This window comes from Trachurus japonicus, chromosome 7 (genome assembly GCF_045865225.1).
Source record: "Trachurus japonicus isolate A0001 chromosome 7, Traja_1.0".
In the NCBI taxonomy this organism is placed as follows: Eukaryota; Metazoa; Chordata; class Actinopteri; order Carangiformes; family Carangidae; genus Trachurus; species Trachurus japonicus.
In genome coordinates, this window is record NC_140913.1 from 22187563 (window position 1) to 22214448 (window position 26886).

Sequence of the window (26886 nt, forward strand, 5' to 3'; positions counted from 1 at the left end):
AAAATGAATTAAAACAGTGTTTTACATTATTTTTCAGTGGGCTAGCCTTTCTCTCTCTCTCTTTTAAATATATTTCAGGAAAGAGTAAATTTATAAGAAATTCATAAATGCAGGACAGATTCAGTTTTCTCTCACTTCCTGTTCCTTCGTCAATTCCGGGAGGGTTGATATCGTTGCTCCTCTCGCGGGCTCAGGTGACACGATCCGGATGTGAGGCGAGGCGGCTGGCTTCCGCCCAAAAATGAAGAATACACCTGCTGATAGCCTACTGACTACTGTAACTCCCTGGTAACTCCACACATTTCCTGTATTGTATCATTGTGGCTGGTAATGACCACCACTGTAGTGGTATGACGCACCTAATGAACACCATGATAGTGAAGTAGCTTTATTGTGCGAGAACAGGTAAACATGCTAGTATAGACACAGCTTGACTAGTTAGCATGTTTAAGCTAAATGTTTAAATGGTCTGCAGGTGGAAAACCAATGTTTGCTGTGTCAAAACATCTGGTTAGACGGTGTTGTTTTTGTTGTTGGGTTCACATTGGCCATTGTTGGCCAGCTAATTAGGGACTTGCTGGGTCTCTACTGACCCATGCCATGGCTACAGTTGGCTGCAGCTCATGTTACTAATTGGATTAATAGATGGACACCCCTTTTCTCGCTTTTTGTTTGAATGTTGTTTGTCAAAACTCACTATGGTCCAGCTTCTCACATTGTGAATACAGAATGAACTTTCTTGGCCTTCAGGAAGTAGTGATGGGCATGGTTCACAATTTTCTGACATCTCTTAATCAGTTGATTATTGAGAGAGTTGTTGATGTTAATATTGCTATGTAGAATTATCATTGGCTACAGGCTTTATAAGGAAATAGGGCCTCTATGTGACAAGAGCCACAAAAAGTAGGAGGATGGATTTTCTACAAGATGTTTGAGGGCTTTTGGCCCCTGGGGGTCTTGTTTGCCAGCATTAGAACCTAGGCAAGCTGCATGTAAGTCCATGATTCATCCACATAAGCATGTTATTCAGACCAAAAGGAGAAATTGGTTGTGACCTGAGTTTTGTATCGGCACCCAAGACCAGCAAATATATCTCAAATGGGCCACTACAGGGCTCGACAGTGCGACAGTTTTGCTCGCATTTGCGAGTTGATAATAGCCCGTGCGAATAAAAAATTGCATTCAGTCGCATCAGTGCGACTCGGACAGAAACTGCATGCACTGCTTTGCATGCTGTTTAACGTGAGCAGTATCCCCCCGCCCCGCCCCCCCTGCCTGTTTGGTGATTTTGGCCGCCGCATTGATTAAAGCTTGTGCACATCGGGGCCGTTCAGATGTAACGTCTTTTCCGCACATTACTTTCAAGGTAGACGCGCGTCGTGCATGCCAAGGCGACACCGTAGCAGCGCACATTCGGTGCGATGCGCTTTTTTCCGTGCACGTTCGACCTGCTTCTTCCTCCGGTACACAGTCTCGGGCTGTGTCTCTCCTACTGTTTCACACGGAGCTCTGCCCCAGGTGAAGGAAGCCCTTAGGTGGTACGTGGCCTCCGAGGCTACCGCAGAGCTATCAAAAAAAAAAAACGCTTGTCGCGGTGAGAACAGCTGACATGTGGTCACAGTCTCACAGTGCAACATTCATATAAACTTCAACCTCAAAGCTCCCTGTCTGACCTGTCCCTGAACATCACACAGGGGCAACATGGAGCTGCTTGTGTGACAGGTTGTTGAGGAAAAATGTTTGGTGTTTTTCTCAAATGTAAAAATGGGTCATGTTGGACCCTCAGCATTATTTAGGGCTTAAACAGCCTGCTACAACATTTTTCATTGTGCTCCTAAAAAATCTTAGTGTAGAGCCCTGTATGTAATGTTCAGCTTTTTATACTGAGGGAAATATAGGTTCACTGCTCATCAATACCCCCACCCCTGGGCCACATGCACACACATACAGCGTAAAACTAAAAACTAATATTGGTTGTAATAAATATTCTATTTTCTCACACATATTTGCATTGTTTGTCTTTCCTGATTTTTGTTAAGGCAAAGAGCCAGTTAAAACATTAAAAATTAGTCTACAGGGTTAGGATTATAGGCTAAATCTACTTTATTTGTTTGAAAATGATATTTTCACCAAAACTACAAAATTTTTATTGTGCTACTAAAAAATGTTGTGTGCTACTAAATTTTTCAGCATGGTAGCACAGTGCTACTTGGAAAAAAGCTTAGCGTCAAGCCCTGCACTAATTAACCTCCCCATCTTAGCCCAAACCCCAGCCGTCCAAAGTTATCTTTTCAAAACCTAATCTGATCATTTAACCAAACCTTATATGACACTGGGCTATGACAATGTAACAAAATTTTTACTTGATCAATTATGCATTTGGTGGAGGAAAAATGATGACGTGCTAGTTGGACCCTATGATCTTTTTTTTCTTTTTTTTTAACAGGCTTTTATTACATCTGTCGTTATTTTGTTTAATGAACATTGTGTCGTAAAAAACAGACCACTTATAAAGAGTTATATCTAAAGATACTCCTCAGAATTTTTTGAGCCCATAATCTTTGTATGATATAGTTGATGTATAAGTATGTTTTGTTTAGATGCTCGGTGATGTTTTCTTTGGATTAGAATATGGAAACACTGTGTAAAGTGGGTTGAAATGCAGTTGTAGAGATGTGATGCTCTGGACCAAAGTACTCAACTGCCATTCTTTTGAGATAACATATTTCACAGTTTGGTGATCAAGATGACATACAGTAGGCCTAGATGTCTTGTAGCCATGGATGTATTCTATGATTGAAACAAACTCAAGTGTGTTGCTTTCCAGCCGTTTCCAACAGAAGCAGGAGGGTTGTATTGCAGTATCTATTCTAACATTATTAGGTCCACTATGTAATTCTGCAGTATCTCCACTAGAGGTCAGAATAATAATGTGCATCTTGTGTTGCCAGATAGTTGTGAAATGCACATTGCTCAAAGTGCGGAGAACAGATACTGTGGATAAATTGAGATTTTTTCTTTAAACAAATCTGTTGTACAGTTTTTGTAAGTTATTGAAGGGACTCTCAAAAGTTTTGTCTGCCCTTAAAAAAAAGAAAAATATTTCCTTTTTGAACATAAAAATGTGTATATTTTCAGATGTAATTGAAGAGTTTTAGTTCATAGCAAAAAAAATCTACATTTTGTGAGATTTCAATAATGATTTAAATAGGCTTGTTTTCCTCTTAATGTGCCTGAAATACTGTGGGTGTGCCCCAAATGTGTTACTCCATATAATATGCTCTAGATGTCAGTGTTTGCTCGTGTTTGCTTGAGTGTGTGTTGGCTACGTCTACACTGATGTTGCGATGCCAAATAAATGCATTATAATACATTAAGATTTTAACCAACTTTAACCAGTTTTGAAGGCCAAGGGACAGACAGAATTCAAAAGATATTATATTTGGCAGTGAGTACCATGGCATCAGTAACACTTGTAATGTGACTAAATCTGCGTATCATATTGAACAGCCGCATATTATTCCAACATGAAGGTGCTGAAGCTTTAAATCAAATTGAACAAATAATGCATTAAATGTATTTTAAAGAGGAGGGAAATAAGATTTATCAAAAGCTTTGAACAGCTGGGGCAAAGATTTTGTGCGTTGACAGTGAAGCCAAAGACTTTTATTTGACCAAACTTCCCTCAGTGATCCATAATTTCCCTTCTTCTCTGAGACATGAACAGAAGAGTCATGTTTAGTGTTTGTTGTTAATCTCTCCCTGTGCAGAACTCCAGAGCGAGGATCCTCAGAGTGCTCAAAGCTGGGGATTCGGACTTTGTGGCTGCAGTCTGTGCGAAGACAGATAGGCCTGCCTGTTTTATATGTAAAGCTGCCAGCCAGAAAGCATGGGCCCGCAGGGTACTCCGCACAACTCCTTTGTTGCAGCCAAACTGTGGCGGGGTCCCACTGTCTAAGCTGCTTTGCATTCTGAGTGCACAAGAGATGGGAAGGACACTAAGGATGGTAGGTGGGTAAAGTTGGACATTTTTTGGGAATCCATGTTGTCATGCTTCTTACACAGCTGGCTGGGGCCTGGACGACAGCCTCCAGTTTACTACACTGGCCTCTCTTTCTCTCTTATTCTTCAACCTTTTAAGTTTCATGCATTTTTCATTTTATATACCTTATTTGGTGTGTCTGCCATGGCAAATAGTTAGAGATAATATTTCTCAGCCTCTCAGAGGCTGGGATTACTCCGCGCTGTCAATCATTGATTTGGCCCAATGGGGCACTTTGATGTGTGTTAGGGCTCGGTGAGTTGTCTATTAATTGAACATCACAGTCGAGCCAATCACAGCCTCTGAGTTTCTCAGCCTCTATCAGCACAGCAGCAGTGAATGGCCTCATTTTAGCCTCTTGGGCATGTTATCATTGCAAATGAGTTGGTTATCAACAAGACAGCCTAGACTAGGGGGCTTAAACAAATAAACAGTCCAAGGGTGGATCAGAGGAGTTCCATAATGTGCTGCTCTACAGATGTGCTTGGTTGTTTTATGAATATGTGTATTTTGTTTTGTTTTTTTGGGTACAGAGTGAGTACTGTAGGGGTAAATATTTGCAAAGATAGATTGTTGTGACAGTTGTGCCAAGTGCTTGTACTGCATTTCCACATGTAGAATATAACGATGATAAACTAAAATGTTATCACTGAAAATACAGTGTTCAGTCAACTTGTAGCCGTGTTGCACAATATTATGAAAGCAGCCTGAGCTGTCTGGATTTACTCAGTCTCACTGTAATTTCCCGTAACGTGGGGCATGGATCTGGTTCTCTAGGCAAACAGTTTGCATTTGAAGGATGATTAGAAAATATACATTTTAATAAGGTGCAGCAAGGCAGGGCCGACCAGACACAAGAAAAGGATTAAAAAAAAGAGATTGCATATCTGAAATAAGCTGATGATGGAAAGAGGAAATATAAGAGAGACAGAGAATAATGGGGGTAAGGGGAGGACTTGTAACAGCAAGGTGTTTTTTTCTTTAATTGAAGTGGCAGGGGAATGTAAAATGGAATGGGGTGCTTTGGGCAAATCAATTGTGAACATGTTGTGGATGTGGAGCACTTTAGTGCCATTTTAATCTGCTACACAAAATAATGCAAATATCACAGACTGGCTGCCTGTTGTTTCTCCACATAATGAAGCCACCTCTCCCATCAAGTCTTTTCTTTCAGGCAATCAGACTGCTGCTTCAGTCATTTCACACTGTTTGTTTGAAGATGGAAAGGAAAATCTGCTCCCTAATACAAAAGTCAGACTCTCCGCACAATTTGTGCATTGGATGTTGAATTTATTTAATCTTTTACTTTTATCATAGCTTTGGACACCCCTCAGCCCTACGTCACCCCATCTATCCTCCTCTCATTTTTCAGTCTATACTCTCTCTTTCCCAGTCTTCTATTTTTAGAGAGAGTGCCTTTAATTATGCATGTTGTCATAGTGCTTTTAGTATTACTGTCGTTTCTTAAGATGGGTGTGTATCTCTCACATGCAGCGCAACCCCTCCTTTCTGTTTGTTTACTGGGCTTCCTTTGCATCTGACCGTAACTCCCAGTCGCAGGACACATTGTAAAGTGTAAGGTATGCGATGTATTCCCTCTCAGGAGACCAGTAGTGCAGACATGACAGTGTGGGAAAAAGGAAAAAGGAGTTCGTCTGGAAAGATTAACATGCACGCATACCTGCACTAACATATATATTCAGATCGTAACACACTGACATCCCTGTGACCTCCTGTCAGACCTTATGTAGTGATCTCTAGAGTAGTCTGTAGTATTTTTCCTGTTCCTTAGTTATCAGAAATTTACTCATAAACATCACTGAATGTGCATCCCAGTTGTGTGGCTTTAATTAATTCCCATCTGCAGGGTTGCAGTGAGCAGAGGAGGAAAGTCCATGCAAAAATATGTGCAAACTAGTACTGCGTGGTTATCACCGTGCGCCGTGAGATGGCTGAGAAGTTGGCCTGGCTCTCGCATTTCCTCACAAACTGAAAGTGTGGAGAGCGGTGATTTGTCACCAGGATGACGCTTGCAGATTTCTAGCAGGACACACTCTTAAACACCAGATTATATGGCCCAACAAATCCTCCTCTTTCTCTGCCTGCGTCGTACTGTGCTCCACTTGCTTTCAAATTAGTGACCTGTCTTTCTTAATCCCCGTCTTCATTTTTTTTTTAATTTATGCTACAGCCTTTTAAAAGAAGATGGCTTCCTCCTGTCTCTTCCTGTCTTTCTCAAGTCTTCCCTTCACCTGTCTTCTCCAGCCCCATCATTTTTCATTTCCCTGAAAGTCCATGTTTTCCCTGTTCTGCTATCCACCCTCTTTCTATGAGGCTTATTGAATCTCCCCTCCGACCATCTCAGCCCCTCCTCGCCCGGCCGCTCCATTGTTTTGATATATGACCTAATTACTTGGCTAATTGAGGTTCTTGTAGCTGCCACACAGTTTGGTGGTGGGGAAGTACTGTATATCTTGTTGCCTTTACCATATATGTGAAGGTCATGGTCCATGTCATCGTTCACCGATTGTCCTGTCTTTGTGCTCAGTGTGGGTCACAGGCGAAGGTACAGTTACTGCTTAAACACATCAGACGATGCATAGAGTACACTCACTCTAATGCCAGTATTTCATGGTGTCATGTTCTTTGTCAACTGCTGTGTAGTTAGGTCAGTGGTGCCATGTTCCCTTGGACATTATGGGACTTACAGTCTTCCATCAGCTCATTTCTCTTTCATAAATGGCTCAATGTTCTTATTGCTATCTCCGAGCAAAGGAAATGACTGCTGCATAATTGCTTTTAAACACAATTACTGTATGTTCACTAATATGCATCCTATTCTGTAGATTTTTTTCGATGACAAATTATCTCTGGTATCTTTGGTGTTTCTTTGGCTGAACAAACTGCTTCTTCCTGTTATTTTATACAGCTCATCAGTAGACCCGTGATGCTGGACTGTGGTCTGCATCACTTGTTGGGTAGTTAATTTAATTACAGCAGTTTTGTTGAGCTTGAAAGAATTTGCCATGCGGACATGCACAAAATTAAACATAAAAATGGCATTGTCTTTTTAAAGATGGTGACATTCAATAAAAGAAACATGCAGAGACTAAATGTGACCTACAATGATGGCATGAGGATGCTTTTAAAGCTTCCCCGGTGGTGCATTGCCAGTGAGATGTTTGTAAATGTTGGAGTGCCGAACTGCTCTGCTGTAATACGCAATCTCATGTACAAATTTATGTGCGGGCGGTCGGCCTCAGGAAATGACATCATTTTGTTCTTGTGTGACGGTGAGAAGAGCTCGTTACCGTTCTCTTCAAGACTGTTGAGCCACTGGCGCTCCAGTCTGTATGTGAGGGCTGATACTGATGTCTATCCCTCCGTGACTACATGGTTGATAATGATTACTATGTTTGCGATCTATGTATGTTTTTATTTTATATTTGCATTGTTGTTTTTATTGTCTGTCTTTTGTGTACTTTTAGTCACTATGGACCTCTGGTTTGTGTCCTTAAAAAAGTCTTTATTATTATTATTAATAAACTATTTTTGACTGTGTGATATTTAACCATATAACATCTTTTTTAATCAGTTTGGGTCAGCATCTATCTCTTCCCTTTTAGAACAGTTCAATGTTTTGAAAAAGACCAGGACTACCTTGTTGTATCTTTAACATGTGATTAAGATTGTATCGATTTGACTGTATAATACATGTCCAGTAAAGTTCAAAAAGTGCAAATGAAAAACAGTGACAAAAAACAAAAAACACACCCATGATTAATTATTGATTTAAAGGCCTAGATTATTTAAAAAAAAAAGCCTCAGTAGGGACTTAAATTTCTCTGGTAATTTCCTCCAAAAGGCTTTGGGGCCGTTAAAAACTGCATTCTGCTCATGCCTCAGGCCAGTTATGCAGATATTCTTAGGTGAAAAACTCAGAGGAAGTGGGAACATTAACCACAATAGATTTGCTGAACCTTTATCACTCAAACTACTTTTCTTCCTGCAGACTAAAATGGAGATGTATATACTGTACCTTCACTACTCTGGCTTAGTTTGTTACACGTCTAATAAATAATTGGCAATTTCCCAAATGTCCCTGTAGAGAACATCTCTCTAACCTCTCCTAAATGGGTTAAAATGGTATCTAAACATCGACGGCAATTTTCTGAGGAGTACATGCCAGTCTCAGAAATTAGGCTACCTTTCACCAGCACCCGAGGAATCTCTTAAGAATCCAAGCAATCTCGGAGCGTGAGCTTTTTAATCATCTATTCAACCCAGTGTTCTGTATGTTGACAGCCGCTGTTGAAAAGGATTTCTCCCCAAAGGCTTCGTTTGCCTTCCAGCTGCTTCAACCTTCCTTTTCAAGTAACTTCCTTGTACAAGCTCAGTCAGCCTTTGCCAATGTTGGAGATCAAATGTTTCATTCAAGGACTCTTTCCAGTATGAGAGGAAAGCCCAGTAATCAGTCATTTCCCTGTCCTGTTTTCACAGGTGTCACACCAGGTAGCAGCTGCAGCCGCCCCCTGCTGTTCATCATGGTGAGCTTGTCCTTGTTTTCAGAGCCCATGAATCTTGCATGCGGTGGATATTTTGATTCGTGACGGTGCATATTCCACAGCCAGCCATGTTCGGTCTCATCATCATATACCGTTGTCTGTTTCTCTGCCAGCGCTGATGGAGGAAAGTCTTTGGCATCTCATTATTAATTGAATTAAGCAAGGTATTTCAAGAGCAAGGTGAGTTCTGAGTCTGGTAACAAAGAATTATTTATGGTGTGCTTTGAAATTCACAGCCACTAATGGGAACTGAGCCCATCACTGTCCATACGGATGAGAACATCGATGCGTACCGACAGACGCAATCTGCTGCTTCCTGCCTTCTAGTGTAAATACAAACCGATCTGGACAGAGGTGCTTCCGCTCTGCAATAGCTGAAAAATATTAACAACTTCATCCTCATGATTAACTCAAAAATACACAGTATGTAACCAGTCTTCTATTGTTTTAGTTGCCTGGTTGTGATGACAATATTTGGGAATTCCTGATATTTTCCTACTCATACTTATCAATGTGATGCTAAAACACTAGCTAGATCAAAACATGCTCTAAAATAATAAATGACAGGGCATGATTCTGCCAGTGGTAATCCAAGAAACCATGCATTATTCTGAGACCAAGATAAGAAAAAGTAAGTAAATTTATACAGTACAGGATCAATCAATCAATTTGTTTATTTCCGGCATGTCAATTTAAATCATCACACTTCATCTTAGTTCAAATAATACAATACACATGGCCGAAAGGGAAAGCGGGAGAAGCAAAAGCTTATCTAGTCCCGCCCCCATTACCCACAGAATAAAAATCTTACTCATAATCTTTTCTTTTCTTTTTGCTTTTTTTACATTTTGATATAACATTCTTTTACTTACTTACTTCTGCTGCGAGTGATGCTCACTGAAGTAGCAGCATATGTAGTTCAATCATCCCAACGCTCCTGCCCTTCTCCACTGATCCTGTATTCTGTAGAGGTGTGCAGAATTGACCTTGGTGCTAATGAGCTGTGAGAGAAACAGAATAGCTGGTAGCCCCGGGGTCAAACTAGGGACAACACAAAAGGAAACATGGCTAATGTCGACGCTCTCACACTGGTCAAAGCCCTCTGTGTAGCTTTTTGAAATGTTTGAGATGTCTTTCTGTCTCGGCTCAGTAGATGTTATCAGTGCAAACACACACCACAGAGTAGTTGCTGAGTGCACGTGAAATACATCTCCTGTACACACGGTAACAATACAGATCCTGTAAAACCACTTCCATAGTTAATTGGTTCTTTGATTCAGCACATTTGCGGCATGATGCGGTGGGGTTTAAACAATAGTTTCACAAGGTTAAAACGTAAGCGTGTTATGTGTTAAATTCTCTTTTGAAAATAAATTGTAGTGCAGAACGCAGCGTAAGATAACGAGCTGCAGATTTTATACAGGAGGGGTGAAGGGGGTTTTTGGAAGCCATCACTACTGAAAGAGGAAGTGCACCATTATAGATGTCATGGTGTCCTTTTTCCTCCACTGTAATGCCAGGTACAGCCCCGTTACCACCAGCCTAGGTACACTTTGCTCTCCGAAATCAGGTGTGATTACAGCATTCAGAACTGAGGAAATGGAGGGTTAGAGGGGGTCGTGGGCGTGTGAAGATGGAAAGGAAGGCTGGGTCATTAGACTTTGATGTTTTTTTTCCCCCTCTGATGTGACCCATGACTAATCCCGCCCCCCCTCCCATGTTTTGCTTGGTGTATGCGAATGTGTATGCAGGACTTTATTATTGGTGAATATATTAATACATCTATCTAGAAATGCATTACTTTGTTTGTCCTCTAGTAATTTCAGGTCTTGCCCACCACATTAATAACCTCCTCCCCATGGCAACTACATGCTCTGCGTTGGTTTCAAGGTTGACTTTACCATGTACAAAAAAAAAAAACGATCCCTTGCTAATCCAGACTTGAGCCTCCTACCTTACCACCCCATCCATTCAAAACGTCTCCTGAGACGTGCCTCTGGAAGTTGCATGAATCTATCATTACGAAATTTTCTGGTCAAAGTGGTTGGCAAGCTAGGTAATAGATCTGCTACCTGTTATATCAATGAAGAATCTCACTGGAACAATTTTTGTCCTCTGCCCGAACCAGATGTGTCTTTTTGATCATGGATAAAAGCTATTATAACAACAGATTGGGAGTCATGAGGGGCTAAAGGGATGGTGTGTTCGAGTTCCCGTGGGGCACGAGTGAGGAATGTTATCTTGTCTCCAAGGAGGTGAGACAGAAAGAATCAATCCATAGGGAATATACAAGAAGAATTTATGTTCAGTATTCATGTTTTCATTGGACTGTTGTTTACTGTGGAGCTGTTTCAATATGTACTTACTGACATATCCTAAATTCCAAATGCTATATCCAAAGGCTTAGTGTCCCATGTAATGCCTTTTCATTATCACATTGGATATAAAATCACCATTTACACCAAGTCCTAACCTAACAATTAAACTAAGAAATATAATTCCCAGTAAGACAAAAGATTCCTGTCACTCTCTGAAAACTTTTATGAACTTACCTGGCTGCACATATATCTTTCTTTATCCCATGCTGTATGATTTTACGCTCAGGATGTCTCAAGAGAGACTCTTGCCTTTTGGGTAAACGCCCTTTCAGTTCAGTCACAGCTGATAGTTTTGTATTTTTTATTTATTTATTGTTTTTGCAGTTTTCCAGGAATAATCAGTTTTGTCTTGTGCCATCTTACCTCAAGGGAGATATTGGTGAATTGGTTGCTGGCGATCATGTCTCCACACTCGCCATCATGAAACAATACCAGATAAAGTGTGAGCATGCTGAAACAGAAGACAAAGAAAGAAAACAAAAGAGGACATGTGATCAGAAACAGAAGGTAAATGCCACATTATAATATTATAATATAATATTTGTACCACATCAAGATAAGTTTATGGGTTCCACAGCATCAGTGTCATTACTTGCCGCTCAGTACAGCGTGCAGCACAACCATGGCCAAATGATCTTGCATGCCTTTTGTTCTAAGGTATAGCTTTATGTTTTTATTATCATTAATAATCCTTACTCAAGACAGGTATAGGGTTTTATTACTTTGTAAAATGATGACATCAGGATTATAAAATTCAGCTGTAAAATTCAGCTTTACAGTTGTATGAATTGCCTCATTGCTATGACTCAACTGTTACAATATAATTTTATTAGTTGAATGTTGAATGGAACACTGTAGTAAGCATCCCCAAATGCTGTTGGTGCTATATGCACTGTTACTTATTATGAATAAGTACAGTAGCAGCTCTGTGTGAAATGCAGATTCAGCGTTTTCTTTCCCCTTATCCAGATATACTACAAATGCATATATATGTCAGCGCTTCCAACATATCAGATCTTTTCCATACATTATCTCCAAAAAAAATCCTGGATGTGTCCCTTTAACCTGGTCCATCGCTGATCTCTCCACCAGGTTTGGTGAAAATCGGCTCAGCAATTTTTGCATAATCCTGCTGACAAGTAAACAAACAAGCAAACAGACAGACAAAGGTGAATACACAACAACCTTGGTTGAAGTAACAAATGAACTAAAACTTAAAGTGGACAAATTATGGAAATATCACTTTTTGAAGGCTCTTTAGGGTGTTTGTCTTGGCTCCCGGCTCCCAAAATGTGAGAATTGACAAAAAAAATCTAATTTGCAGGCTCCCTAGGTTGAAATCCATGTGGTTTTACGAGCTGTTCCCTCAGTTGACATACAATGATGTCATTAGTTTTCGAACTTGCATAGTTACACCCCTACCTGTGAGTACCAGTACCGGTAGAGGGGGCAGGGTGGGTCGAGCAGTGGGTCATTTGCATTTAAAGGGACAGGCACTGAAACCAGCCTTTCTGAACAGGTTTATTTTGAACACCTCGGAACTATTCTAATTTGTGGAAAAGGGGCATAACATGTCTCCTTTAAAGCAACACAATGTAAGATTCAGTACTGAGAAGGGCAACCGTCTGATAACCTATGTCGTAAATAGGACTGTATGCGGTGTCCCCGGAGAAGCACAGTAGCCAATGTGAATTTGTTGATGGAGACGGTGCCGTTACTGGTGCCGTTACTGATGCTGTTACTGGTGCCAAGCAAGGGGGTTTTGTGTATCGCCGGAGCTCTTGAGGGGAGGTTGGCCGGCGGTGCAGCCCAGCACAGGGCGCTCGTCTGTGGGTGAGAGGAGCAGGGAGACTGGGTTTGAGCCCGGGTCTCTGGAGCTTAGCGGAACTGCGGTGAACCAGGAATATGGGGGAGCTGTGTTCCTTCCCAGACAGGAAAGTTACATAGTGCAGTTGCAGCCTGGCGCAACACTGCTCAGGCTGCATTATTTTAAGGTCGAAAATCGACATAGTGTTGCTGTAAAGGTGCCAAACTACTACCACAAAAGCGTTATGGATGTACTGAATTATTGTTACGAGCATACGTAGAGTATTTTCTTTTTTTTGTTTGCCTTTATTTGACAGAATAGTTGAGAGAGACAGGAAATGGGGAGGCAGAGAGGGGGAATGACAGGCAGTAAAGGGCCGCCCAATGCTGGATTCGAACCGGGCTGACTGCAGCGAGGACTATAGCCTCTGCATGTGGGGCGCATGCCCTATCCACTGCATCACACAGCGCCCCTACGTAGAATATTTTCAAGACAAAATAACAACTAAAACCTAAACCAAACTTCAATAACATAAACCTTCATGCCCCCTCCTCCTAACACAAATTCTGCTACAGATTGGTGTCCAAGCCCAACAGTCCAACTCAGACTCTTGAAATCTCATTGTAGATAAATTGAGATATACAACACAACTGTTTTTAGAAGCTGAATAAAACTCCACATGAGACAAAACTGATCCTCATGTGTTAAATTAGTGTAGTGCCTCTTTATTCTAACTCAGTGGTTTGAGTCCCAAAATGGGAAACAGTTCTGCGGCTCATATTGAATGAGAAACTGTCTACATTTTCTGATATTACTGTCATGCTGTTGGCTGCAGGGTTTCACATGTAAATTAAACATTTCAAATGCAAACTGAATAAGTGAACATCTGTTTTCACATTTGTTAAAAATCTAGTTCAATCAATTTTGTCATACAGTTAAAACTAAGCCCAGCACAAAGATGTATTGTAATGTGAACAATTTATCTATTCACCAGCTGAGGAGGCTTTTTTGCTTTTAACCATAAAATGTAACTGTGCAGCAAATGTTAACAATTATCACTCATTGCAACACGTATTTGATGTACTTTTTTACAGCCTGTCACATATGTTTCTTTCATGGAGTTTGCCTCATTGTATTACCCATTCCCACAATGTATTTGCACTGATCTGGTACAGGCTGGCTTCATTATAGTCTTATCTTCATTATAGTCTCATTAAAACGGTCCATGCTTGTTGGTTTGGAGCTGTTCCAGTAATATCACAGTACTGGCTACTGTAGGGAAAATCTGTAAATACTGGATAACCATTATGCAAATTTTAAAACATTTATAGTATATAGCCCTTTTAAAAAAAAATCTATACCCGATACCCAAAGCGCGGTACAGAAACCTTTATTCATTCACACTGGTGGTGGTAAGCTATGTCTGTAGCCAGAGCTGCCCTGACAGAAGCATGGCTGCCAATGTGTGCCAAACAGCCCCTCCGACCACCACCATGATCCTCTACCTCTACCTCCTGAGCCACTGAAGATATGCACTTTCTCACATAGTTTTAGTTTAGTTTTAGTTTTATTATGGATCCCCATTAGTCCTCACCTTGGTAAGGACTATTCTTCCTGGAATACGAGTGGGGCTGAGTGCATTTTAATTTCCAATGGCAATAGGACTAACTACTAGAGGTATGGCACTAGTACCAAATATAGTACTTTCGTCTACATTAAACCTATGAACATATCCACTATTTTTTTGAAATATCTAATATCTACTAAATATGATGATGATAACTATAGTATTGTGTGGTGATGGGCAACCCAGACCAGCTGTTTCACGCTGATGTTTGACCCACAAATGTCAAAGGTGAGTCTTCTGGTGTGAAGAGGGTTGGCCCATAATCAACAGGGCACCCCGTCTGCAGCACTAGAGATAGGCTATTCAGTCAGTAGTGTTGATCCCCTCCCAGTGCTTTGCCAGAATCCTTGCAGCTCTATGTGAAACGCGATCCGTCACATGGGGTCCGTTGCTGGGGGCTCTCATCCGCTTTCACAAGCCATATGCCCACACACTGCCAGTGCCACATCACTGCTGCAAAGTGCATTTAATTGACATGCTTTTAACCAGAACAAGTGACTTATCTTCTGGTCCTTTCCATGAAGAGGCTGAACACCCCCACCTTCTTTTGTGTCTTTTTTACACACACACACACACACACACACACACACACACACACACACACACAAGAAAAACACACACACACTTTCTGTTCTTTTCTTTTCTCTTCTCCCTCTGTCCGTCAGCACTTTGGCAGTAATTCCTGCTTCAGTGAACTGGGCATACAGTGCATGACTTGATCTGACATGAAAGCTAAAGGCTAGCTATTATAGCCCTGTATTAGAGCACATGAGTGGAAGAGAGAGAGAGAGGCAGGTCAGAGGTATGGCGTAATTCAGCAACAATAACGGCATCCTCGGTAGCCTATCCTCCGATTCTGAGAGGAAGGAGGAGAGTGTGTGTGTGCGTGTGTGTGTGTGTGTGTGAGAGTGAGGGGGAGAGCGACAGAAGGAGAGAGAGGAGGCTAGTCGCACCACTCAAGAGGAGTAGGCGTGCTCTTGTGCGCTGCATCGTTTGATGATCTCCCCGGTTTCCCCTGAACCTCCACTCTGAGCTCTCACAGGGTGAGGTCGGTCCAGCAAAGCGAGTAAGCGGACTTTAACCTGCCAGAAGAGTCGAGCTCGACTTTCCGCTGGGCGGCAGAGCCGTGTGCACCGCACCGGTCAGCGGGGCCACACCGCGGCACTTTGGATAACTCACACAAGCTGAGGATCCTGCCGTTTGCCAAGGCGCATCATCGCTCGTCCCGCACCAAGAACAGATGAACACATTTGCCATGCATGACTTTGTCAGTCAGCATAGGTGACTTCATTTTCTCCAGTTCCTCCTCTTTTCGTTTTCTTTTTTTTTTGGATTCTCTGGAGGGGGGTGGGGGATAAATCCACGGTGGCAGCATAAGCCCAAAAACTCGCAGTGTGCGCGTAGGGAGGGTATTTTTTGCCCAAGATGCAGGTGGATCGGAGCTGTGTGGTTTCCAGTGCGTGGTGTGCGTGTCTGCTTGTACTTTTCTCAACTCTAAGCACCTGGGTTACTGAGGTGGGAGGAACCCACCAAAGCATTCCTCCGTCCGTGTAAGTATAGACGCTCTTTTACGCAAAGGCGCCGCGCATCACTTGATTCCCAAGTTACAAATTTGAACTCGATCAGAAATAAGCAAGATAGTTGAATCCAGTGAATTCCAGTGCACTTAAACTTTAGTAACATTTCAAAATGTCATTTTGTTGTGTTATAAATGTATAAATAAGCAGGTGCAACTGCTTCAAATGGTAACTTATGTGTTTTTTTTGTGTTCATATATATCTTCTCTCTGATTCCTTGCTGGTCTGTGTGCACGTGTCATTTGCAGGGTGAAGCTATGGGCTTCAGCATTTGGTGGGGAGATGAAGTCCATCTCGGCAAAGTACTCTGGCTCCCAGCTGCTGCAGAAGGTGAGCTTCAGGTGTCAAGCTGAAAGTACAGCCCTGCAACTGCAATACTCTCACACGATTATTCAGATGACTGAACTTGAGCACAGTCTTCTTCATATGGGCGCTTTTACTCTTGAGGCAAAACATGGTGGAGAAGGGGAGAGTTTCTTTTAAAAATCTGTAAGTGCACATGGGGACTCTGGCTTTAGTAGAGGTCTTTTTACTTTGTAAGCTGAAATGGTGGGATTCTGTAACAGTTTATTTAAAAGCTTAAAGATGCCTTTTTTTGAGAGAGAGAGAGAGAGAGAGAGAGAGAGAGAGAGAGAGAGACTTTTAAAATACCTGTGCGGATGTGATTGAGAGCAAATAACTCCTGTTGAGTAATTTTTGAGCTCAGAGAAATGTCACTCCTCATCTCTTAAACAGTAGGACCTGTGCTTTTTAACCACATGAGAATCAGTAATGCATGTCAACTAGGTAGGCGCAGATTTAAAAGCTTATTCAGAACATGTGCCTTTTAAACGAGTGTCCACTTTTCAAGCACTCCGACGCGCACACAAATATACTCTCTGGAAAGCACTAATTTCTTTCCCTAAGCATCTGAATGTGTTCTTCACTTTTCCGACCCCCCCCCCTTTACCTCTTTTCGTACCTCTCTGCAGACTGTTCCCATTACTTGTCCACTTTGCATTGTGGCATTAATGCAAGATTTGAGTGTGATGGAATGCAAATTTTGCTAATGGAGGGTCAGTTGATGAAGCATGAGTTAAAACTAGCTAATGGATAGCCGGTGGATAAAGGGCAAAGCTGAAGCTAACCTCTCAGTGGGCGCACACACACAAAAACACTCACACACATAGTACTTGGGGCCAGCAGTTCAGGGCTCTTGTGGATGTAGAGACCAACTGTGGCTTGTGTGGCTGCTGTAAGGCGCCACACCAGATATGATGTGATGCACAACCACGACCCGAGTCTGTCACTTACTCATCTCCCCTATACACATGCAGAAGCCACCTCACACACAGGCGCACGCACGCACATGCGGCCACACACTGCATATTCACATGCACGGCCCCATAGACCCATATGGCCCTATAGCGTGGGATTTCATCAGCTACTGATAAGGCAGAGTAGTGGTGTTATCTCTTTGACAGGATAGAAACTGTACCCCCTTCTCATCTTTTTCTGCCTCCGAAAAGAAGATAACCCTCCCACGGAGTGACGACCTCTTTATGAAATGCAAATGAAGGCCGCAGGGTTAATTGCGCAAAGAAAAGACTGGAGACCTTTTTTTGTGGGGAAAAGTGCAGCTTTTTACACCAAATATATGTACTGTATGTATGGTATGTTGCAAGTATGATGTTTTTCACTGCGTCTCTTCCCTTGAACGCTCACTGTCATCTTAGATGCAGGATGTATTAATACACACATGCGTTCACTCGAAGGCTTTAGCAACACATGACATGTTACAGTGTCCTGTATGTTGGGTCGCATTGTGTGTCCAGTGTTGCAGCTCTTGTTGAGGAGCGCTGACAAGGGACAACAGTTCCCCCGAGGGCACATATGCTTTTAAATAGGCAGAAAGAACGAGGGATATACACCGCCATACATGGAGAGGAGGAGGGTACTGAGAGAAAAGACCTGTCTGTTTGTGTGTGTGTGTGTGTGTGTGTGCGTGTGTGTGTGCGTGTTTCCCCTGGGCAGGGGACAGATGGACTCGGCCTCTCTTCAGTTATCTCTCTGACCCTATAGTGTAACAAAACTCCCTCGAAATAACCATACCTCTGCAAGACACATATACACACACACAGACAATTGCACTATGCGTGCAGCTGCTGCTTGAATAATGAACATATTGCTACACCATGTCATGTTTATATTAAAAATAGTTTTGTATTATCACACCAAGACATTAATTGTTCTAAATGTTTAGAAAATATTCTTGGAAAAAAAAAAACAGGAGATGGGAGGTGAATTTTTGGGAAAGTTGAAAGCGATGCTCGTCAGGATTTATGTTCTATAACATTTCTGTACAGTTCCGCATGGCCGGCAGCTATTGTGGCTCATGGTGTTACTTTGTGTTCCAAGTTAAAATGCTACAAATTGAATTTTATACTTCCTTTGTGTTGCCTCTGTGTTAATTTGATGCTTGATTTGACTTCCAATTCAATCATCTTTAATAAGAGACCTTCTTATAAAGTGCAAAAGTGTGGTTAATCATAATTATTAACACAAAAGCATGCAATAAATTACTTAATTATTTTTAATTGAGTGACAGCCCTAATCCAAATGCATTGCCAGCCTAATTTAATATTTTCATAGATAATTCATATAGATGCTTTCAGCAATTTCAGTTAGACAGGAAATAGTCAATGAAATGATTGCATGACAGCTGAGTTGAAAAACGGCTTCATTCCCAGAAGGACCCAGAATACAGGATTTATGTATATGTAAATATTTGAAAATAATTACTTTTCTTCAAATAAAATGATTTGGTTTAGACTGTCAGGCTTTCCGAGACAAATTTAACATCTTTCAATTTGAAAAAAACAACAACTTAGAGCCGATTTAGCCTATTATTCCAATCCCCCCCTCCCCTTCCTTTGCTGCTCTGTCCTGATCTGTCCTCCCTTCCCACGCCACAGCCCGTTTCCTGTATCCATCGGAAACGGCTCTTGTTTCAAGGTTATACCAGTCAGTGCGTGTGTGTTTGTATGTGTGTATGCACGCTTGTGTGTATGTGTTCCTCTGCACAAGAAGGGGAAATAAAAAAAACGTGATCAATGACACCTTCAGTTTGTTACACAGACCAGATGCTAGCAGTACACTCATCAATATATGTACAAATCCAATACATATAGATACACTGTATGTGTGCACACACTCACACACCCACACACAAAGGACCGGAGACTTCTGTTTGAGACACATTAAATATCTCCCACCGACGGTTAGAATTAGCTTTGTGTGTTTTACCCTCTTCACTGCTATTCTGTTGAAATCTTTAATTTCATGTATCATTGAGCAACCTGTCTATATGAGCCAGCTTGGTTGTGGTGGCTGTGTGTGTGTGTGTGTGTGTGTGTGTTGTTGGCTGGACTAGTTTTCACCTCACTGATGTTATGGCTTTCTGGAATCAAAGTAGTGGGCCATTATGCCATGCTGAAATAACTTCACGCTTCTTGGTAATGGAAGATACAAGACAAATGATCTTTCTCTGGGATTGCCACAGCGGCTCTCTGGAAGTTATCCATGCACGTCTGCTTTCCTATTTTTGAAAGCACATGCTAGTGTAGGAATAGGCAGCAGGTGTATGTCATTGCAGTGTGTGCGTGTGTGTTAAGTTTGCATTCCTACTTCAAGCATGCTCAATCAACACACACACTGCCTCTTCCATACTCACAGACGCATATTTCGAACAAAAGAAGAGAGGATGATAGCAAAATGTAATGATGTGTGACAAGAGTACGCTAGAATCGATTTGCCTGGGCGAGGATGGAAAAGTGTGTGCGTCTGGGTGTGTATGCATGTATGGTCTCAGAGCATCGCCACGCCATACCATTTTCTCTCACCACCGAAGAGCTTAGAGTGGCAAGCCGCTGACAATATTCCTAAAGAATGAACAGAAGAGGACAGAGTGGAGTGATTCTGCAAAAAGAAACGCTGGATGAAGAATATATATTAGTATTGAAGTCGCTCAGTCAAGTGAAGAGGGAAAAGGCTTACAGACAGACACGCAGCGTGCACATGCATGGTTCATGCAGTACAGAAGGAAAGAGTTGGGGAGAAGAACACGTACTAGAATAGTGGCTTGGCCATCAGCTTTTGCTATGAAATATTTATTATCACTAAGTAATTTTGAAGAAATATGTGTCATCATCACCCAAAACATATAGTTCTATCCTTGAAAATCAGACAAACTGACATGCATCTTGCAGCATGTTACACTTTGCTCTCCGTTTTTGCTTTTACACTTTTCATATGTTCTCATCCTAAAATATATATTATCACTGATAGATGAAAGTCATGAAAACCAACAAATGCCACTTTTTTCATACATTATTAGCATGGCAATCATTCTTTATTGGTGTAGCATCTTCTATACGGTCCTAGTGCCAAAAACGGCTTATTTGTCTTTGATACCAGTTTATTTGGCATTATCTAATGAGCTGTCAGATAATCTTAGGAACGCAACAGATCAGTGATAAGTGAAGTGCTTTACACACAAAAATCGTTTCAATCCATTGAAGACCTTTCTGCAAGACTTTTTTCACAAAAAAAATATCATTCAGTATTTCTGCAGAAGGCAGTTTCATGTTTGTCTGTTTGAGGAAAAAAAAAAAATCTATTTTTTGTTCTGAATATGTATTTTAGTCACACTAACCAGATTTAAGAGCATGACTAATTGTCTAATTTTGAAGTGGAAATGATTATGCATTTCAGTTTTTCCACGTTCATTAAAAATTAATTACATATTTGGATAAAACAGTGGAAGGATGACTCTTGCTATGTACAGAACTACACACAGCGAGACTTAAAAAAAAAAAAAAAAAATTCCACTCAGTACTCATATTAAACAGCACTTAAAGTTTTAATTTGGCCAAGTATTCCTTTTTTGTCTACACATAAACTGATGCAGTTAAGTTCCCAAAAATATTTTATTAAAGTTAACTATTTTAAAAATTACTTTAGTAAACTTAAAGATTTCTGTTGCATCACTTACATATACACATGTAATAATCTAACATTCAGTGATATACTGTAGCCTCCGTGCTGAGTGCTGGATGCACTGGAGTCATGTGTAAGTGTACAAAGATCCTCTTAATGTTTTCTATGACCTGAAAAAAAGGGGTTAAGCAATATCATATTTCTCCACCAGAATTTAATTTCATTCATCCTAGTGTAAAAATATTATGGATTATGAAATTTCCTCATTCCGATTTTTTCAATGTTTCAGGTTGATAATGCATTACAGTCCAAAAAATTCTATTATATAAAAAAAAAAACTTCAGACTTTGAAGAACACTGTTTTTTTTTTCGTCCTTTATTTACCTTTCTTGTTCCATAGATCACTGTAGTATATGTGTGTTTGTGTGTGTGTGTGTGTGAATGTCTGTGTCTGCAATGAGGGTGAGAGGGAAGGATGTGCGATGGTGCCAATCTGCTGCCAAGGGTGGGTGATGGCTGAGGCGTTCCAGTGTAACAGTGTGTCAGCGAGGGGGAGACGACTGCAGATTAGATTTAGCTTTGGGAAAATTGAATAGCTGTCAGGTTTGGTTCAGCACGGCTGGCGATGAGGTGAGGGAAGGGGGTGTGTAGGGGTGTGTACCGGTGACGGTGCCTCATCCCCTTACCTCCCCCCATTTCTTCTTCTTCTGCCTCTCTCTCTCTCTCTCTCCCTGTCTTGTTCTCATTGACCAAAGCATGATCTTGCTAAATTTGATTCCTCCACTGCTTATGGAGGGAGAGGGAAGAGAAAGAGATGTTCGTGTGTGTGTATGTATATATGTGTGTGTGTGTGTGTGTAAAAGCGAAAAAGAGAAATTGTTCCAAAATGACGGAGGAATGCCGTGTCACGCAGAGTTAATTACAGCGTTAGCAGGCGAGAGTGCAGTCTGTGCTGCTATCCTTTCATGTCCTAGCAGGCCAGCTTTAGCCAACACAGCCACTCACTCATACTGTAATTAGTGCTTTGTTGGTGAGAAAAGCATGAGAAAAGCCACTGTGTGAATCAAGCACCCTGCCTTTACTGAAGAGAGCTCAGGAGCAGAGAGCGAGGCCCTTTGCTACCAGATTAAAGAACTTCAATTCTTTAAGAGCACAACTGCTGACGCTGTGTTTGTGGGCTTAGAAAATCAAGTGTCTTTGATGACTTGTTAGCAGTTGCAGTTGTGCAGTTTACCTCTTTGATTTATCCCCTATTCCTCTGACTAAGTTCATTTGCTAGCGTGAAAAGTATTTGATTTAGTGGTTAATTTGTGTCTGTGAGGAAGCTGGTTTTTATTCTGTTGCTGAAGTTTCTGCAGAAAATACACACACGCACATGTGCGCACACACGCATGCACGGTGTTTGCATACAGTGTAACACCTTGTGCTCAGTGCTGCTGGGATGATGAATGTGAACACTGAAGATAAATATCCACTGTCATCAGTCATTGGCTGTTGAGGTTTGGCTCTGCCGCTGTTGGCCTGCAGATAAAGAGCATCTCACCGTGGCAACACCAGACATTAATGGACACCACACATGTATACAAGCACACACTCACACACACACACGTGCTTTTACAGATTTCTGTAATTATGACAGATTGTTCACCTGGTCTGCTCCAGACTCGATTGCATGCAGAAAGTAAACATTAGCCAACTTGGTAAAGGGGCGGGACTGGTACTATTAAGCACATTAACGTGTGCGGCATTGTGTGAAGGACTGTCTGTGACTTGCTGCTGTCCACATCAATCATCCTGCTGGTTGTTTGGGTCCACCCTGTGTGCTGTAGGTAAAGATGGCTCTTATATAGTAATACACTGAATATGAGAGAGGACATTGAGCCCATTACCGCCGCTCCATCAATCACAACTGCCTCCTTTCACGTCCCAAACCTCTACATGCTCAGATTATTCTCTATATATTAAACAGACACCTTTCTTTCTTTCTTTCTTTCTTTCTTTCTTTCTTTCTTTCTTTCTTTCTTTCTTTCTTTCTTTCTTTCTTTCTTTCTTTAACTAACTTTGTCTCTTTAGTGCCCTCAACCTTTCTGTCAACTCTTTCGCTCATATGTTTTTGCATCTTTGTGTCTCCCCCATTTATTTTTCTCCCCTTCCCTCTCGCACTTCCTTTCCAAGTTTCTCCCCCTCTCCCTCCATCCCTCTGCTTTAATAATGAATAGGATGCAGCTACGGCACTAAAGAATACATGGGAGGGGATCTTGGGACACGCCACCAGAGTTCGGAGCAAGTGTTGGTGCCCGCACCCTCAAAAAATAGTTCTGCTGGCCCAGCACAATGTCCTGCACTCGCTGCACTCTCAATGTGTCCCAAGTCACCCCCTCTGCCTCTACATCAACTCTGCTGACACTCAAACACACACTTAGTTTTACTGTACAACACCCCATTTGCACAACACTTCTCATACACTGTGAGAGTGCTGCCAAATCCAGCTCAGTGGGACAACAGCATCCCCTCCTCTCCATGACCTTCACCTGCACTTGCTATCATCAACACAAACACATTTGCTAGCACACCGTACAGTGGGGAAAAGGGTCAAGCACAAACAACAATAGGGAAACCAGACATTAGTACACGAATGTCCTTTAGGTAGCCCTCCCTTGTTGCACACTGAAGTCTACACACTTTACAAAAACTTTTCACACTCCTTTGTGTATTTATTGTCAGTCGCGTTACATGCCGTGTTATGCATTTATTGACAGGAGGCCTGAGCTGGCTAATGTGCACATGAGGAAATGCTGAGCACTGAGTAAGTGACAAGCGATTACTTAGACACAGAGGATCAGTATAGATCGATGTTGAGCTGCATTGATTAGATGGTGTTATTGACATGTGCAGTAACAAAGACAGATACCCCATGGAAGGAAAGAAGGTCACATTTAGTCAGATCGAGGAATTGTTGCATTTTCAATCAGAGACGGCCTGTTGTTCAGTTGAATAGAAATAGTTTAATTTTTTGAGTCTGCGATAATGTAACTGTGGTTTAGAACAATGGTCGTAATATGGCTCCATTTCAACTTCATTGTTAAACCGCCAAAGTTTAATTTATGTCTGGCAGTGCTTTAGGGTGTGTAGTGATGCATACACAAACAGATGATTAGGAAATGCTTCATTTACCATTGACCCAGACAATACAACAGTCTTGTTCACATGCTGCTTTTTGAACATATGCTTCATTTTTTTTTTTTTTCCACCAACAGTTGTACAGCAACCGGGAATTCTTGAAATGCTGCTTCGGGATTTTCAAAACTGTTGTCAAATCAGGTGGGGACATGTGATTTACCCATTGATAAAATATGCCAGACAAAAAAAAAAGTCCAGCTGCTTTTATCTGACAGCAATAAACTATGAGTATCAATGCAAACAATTAAGTCTATGCATTTGTGAATGCAAAGGTGCATTGAAGTAACTTATAACATTATTTCGCTTTGTTTGATTATTGAACATTTGTGCAGTGAGCAGAAGGTTTGCAATGTTTTTTTTATAAAGAGTGGGAAAGAGGAGGAAAGTCTGAATCCTTTAAGTTCCTTCAAGTGATAGTTTGGGTTATTTGGTGTGGGGAGGGTGTGAAGTACTTAGTGTGAGTGAAAATCATTAGTAGGCAGTTGATATTAATGATGATGGGAAATTTGTGGCGCTGATAGTCCAGTAGCGTTGGTGGTGGTGCATCACTACTAAGTGAATATACTGTAAGGGAAACACTGCTCTTTCAAGCTAATAGAATAGTAACACTGCAGGATAACAGGATTAGGTTATACTGACAAAAGACTATAAACATACACAGAGTTCCTAGCAAACAACATAAATTTGCAGTGGGCCTTTCGGGCCCGGATGTATTCCATTTTCTTTATAATATACTGATGGTGCTCAGATTTCAGTGTAACCAGTGACACTCCATGTATTAGACCTGCCTGGTCTCAGTAGTACAGCAATGATTTTAGCCACAGCATTTCTCTCCAATGATAATGAAAGTGTCCTGAAGAAGCCATTACACCCAGTAAGCTTCTGTGAGATCATGTGGAACTAGATATTCACAAAATGAACACCAAAATATCATGATTAGTATAATCAAACAACATAGACTGCTATCCCTGGAGAGTGTGTGTTGATTGTGTTTTCTTTTTTAACATTTTATTTCTAAACAGTCCATCATACTTGGATGATATTTTATGTTTTTTATTTCATATTGGTCATTATTTTCAAGTGTTTAAACTTTGCAGTCTCTTCTGATTAATGTTTCACGGATTTCAAAAGTGTTCTTCTCCACTCTAGGTGGTACATTTATTTCCCCAGTTTCTTTGTGAGCCTTTCAAAGCAAACTCAAATGAAACTGCAGTCCAAAAAATTTAACTTCCCGTAATAAATCTGCAGTTGCAAGGATGAATATTGCCTTTATACATCCACCACAATGTTTTGCTCTCTCCCTTCACTTTCACGCTGGCTGCTGCTAGAATCAATTTGAGACTGTGAGAATGTATGGAGGGGAATAGGGAAGCAGCAGGCCACGTTGAACCTGCTGCTAAGCATGAAAAATGTTTTCCAGGACTCTGCTGAATGCAGGCAACTACAGATAGACTGTGGACTATTAATCAGTTCCATGTGAACAGATTAGACCTGCTCTTGGTGCTATTATGTTTTTGGTGAAGTGAATTATGGCTGTTTGAAAGAAGAAGGGGAGTGGGAATGGTAGTGAGGTTGCTTCTGGTACTTTTTGCATAAGTGTAGAAAGACTTTCCGTTTGCTTCATGAAAAAAAGTAATTTTAGAATGGATAAGTTCCTCTGCTGGTATAGGAGTGTATGCATCTGTGGCTATGCATAGGTAGGGGGGCACCCCATCATGACAACGCATGTGAGGACACTGAAAGATGGCCGTCATTAGAGGGAGCAGGAATTTGGCACCCACTATGAGGGGCAATGGTGCATACCCAACAGACGCAGTGCACCCTGGTACACACTCCCAAATGTCGCTATGTCATAAGGCCTTGTGTGTGTGTGTGTGTGTGTGTGTGTGTGTGTGTGTGTTAGTACAGCTGTTATTATACTCTTCCACTCAATAGCCCTCAGGCAGCCTTTAAACAGTCTAGCACTACAGAGGCACACACACATACACACACACACATTCAGGAGCCGGGGGTGAATGAATTGAGTTAAGGAGCTAAATGAGTGAGGTGCGTAAATGGTTAGATTATGCTGAAATATAAAAGAGCACCATTGCCTTTGCTCAGGGAGGAAGTGAGTGAACCAATTATTTTTTTAAAGAGATTTTCAACAAGACTAGGTCAAAACCTAGTATGTGGCGAGACCGCCTATGGTCAAATTAATTTGATAATGGCGACGTCGTCTGACAGAATCACCAAACCCATAAAGGAAAGACAAAGACTGAGACAAAGTTTTTTTTTTTGTTTTTTTCAGAAGTTTGTCTTTACTAGAGTTAGAGTGAAAACAAAAAAGAGTCGCTGGCCAGACTTGAATTCAGGCTGATGAGATGGCAAAGAGTAAAGACAAAGCATGTGCTTTACCAGGTGCACACCTTGAATTACATGATTTCTTGTTTTGTCTCTCCAACAACTTGCAACCTTTTTTCTAGGAGCCACAATAGTTTAGCTTTTATTTAGTTTAATTCCAGACCATAACCTCTTTTATTAGAGGTCTTTATGTTGGATTCCCTCAGTTGAATATGTGGAATTTGTCAGTGTTAGGCAATCTCCTCTTCTCTCCTGTTCTTTGTGTTTAGTTATTTCTCTTCCTCCTTTCGTAATAATTGGGAATAGACCAATTATCAGCATGGCCGATAATAGCGGCCGATATTCAGCATTTTTACGCTAAATTATATCAGCCGGGTTTTGTTCACCGAT

The 26886-nt window shown here is 41.3% G+C and overlaps 1 protein-coding gene across 1 annotated transcript in view; it reads left to right on the forward strand.

Annotated features, from left to right (window-relative positions):
• Nucleotides 1-15368: 15368 nt before the first annotated feature.
• Nucleotides 15369-26886, forward strand: part of LOC146984753 (voltage-dependent calcium channel subunit alpha-2/delta-3-like) — a 119507-nt gene continuing 107989 nt past the window's right edge. The window contains exons 1-2 of the mRNA XM_085782160.1: nt 15369-15969; nt 16245-16326. Coding sequence (XP_085638286.1) covers nt 15845-15969; nt 16245-16326 — 207 coding nt within the window. The 5' untranslated portion in view covers nt 15369-15844. The remainder of the gene's footprint in view (nt 15970-16244; nt 16327-26886) is intronic.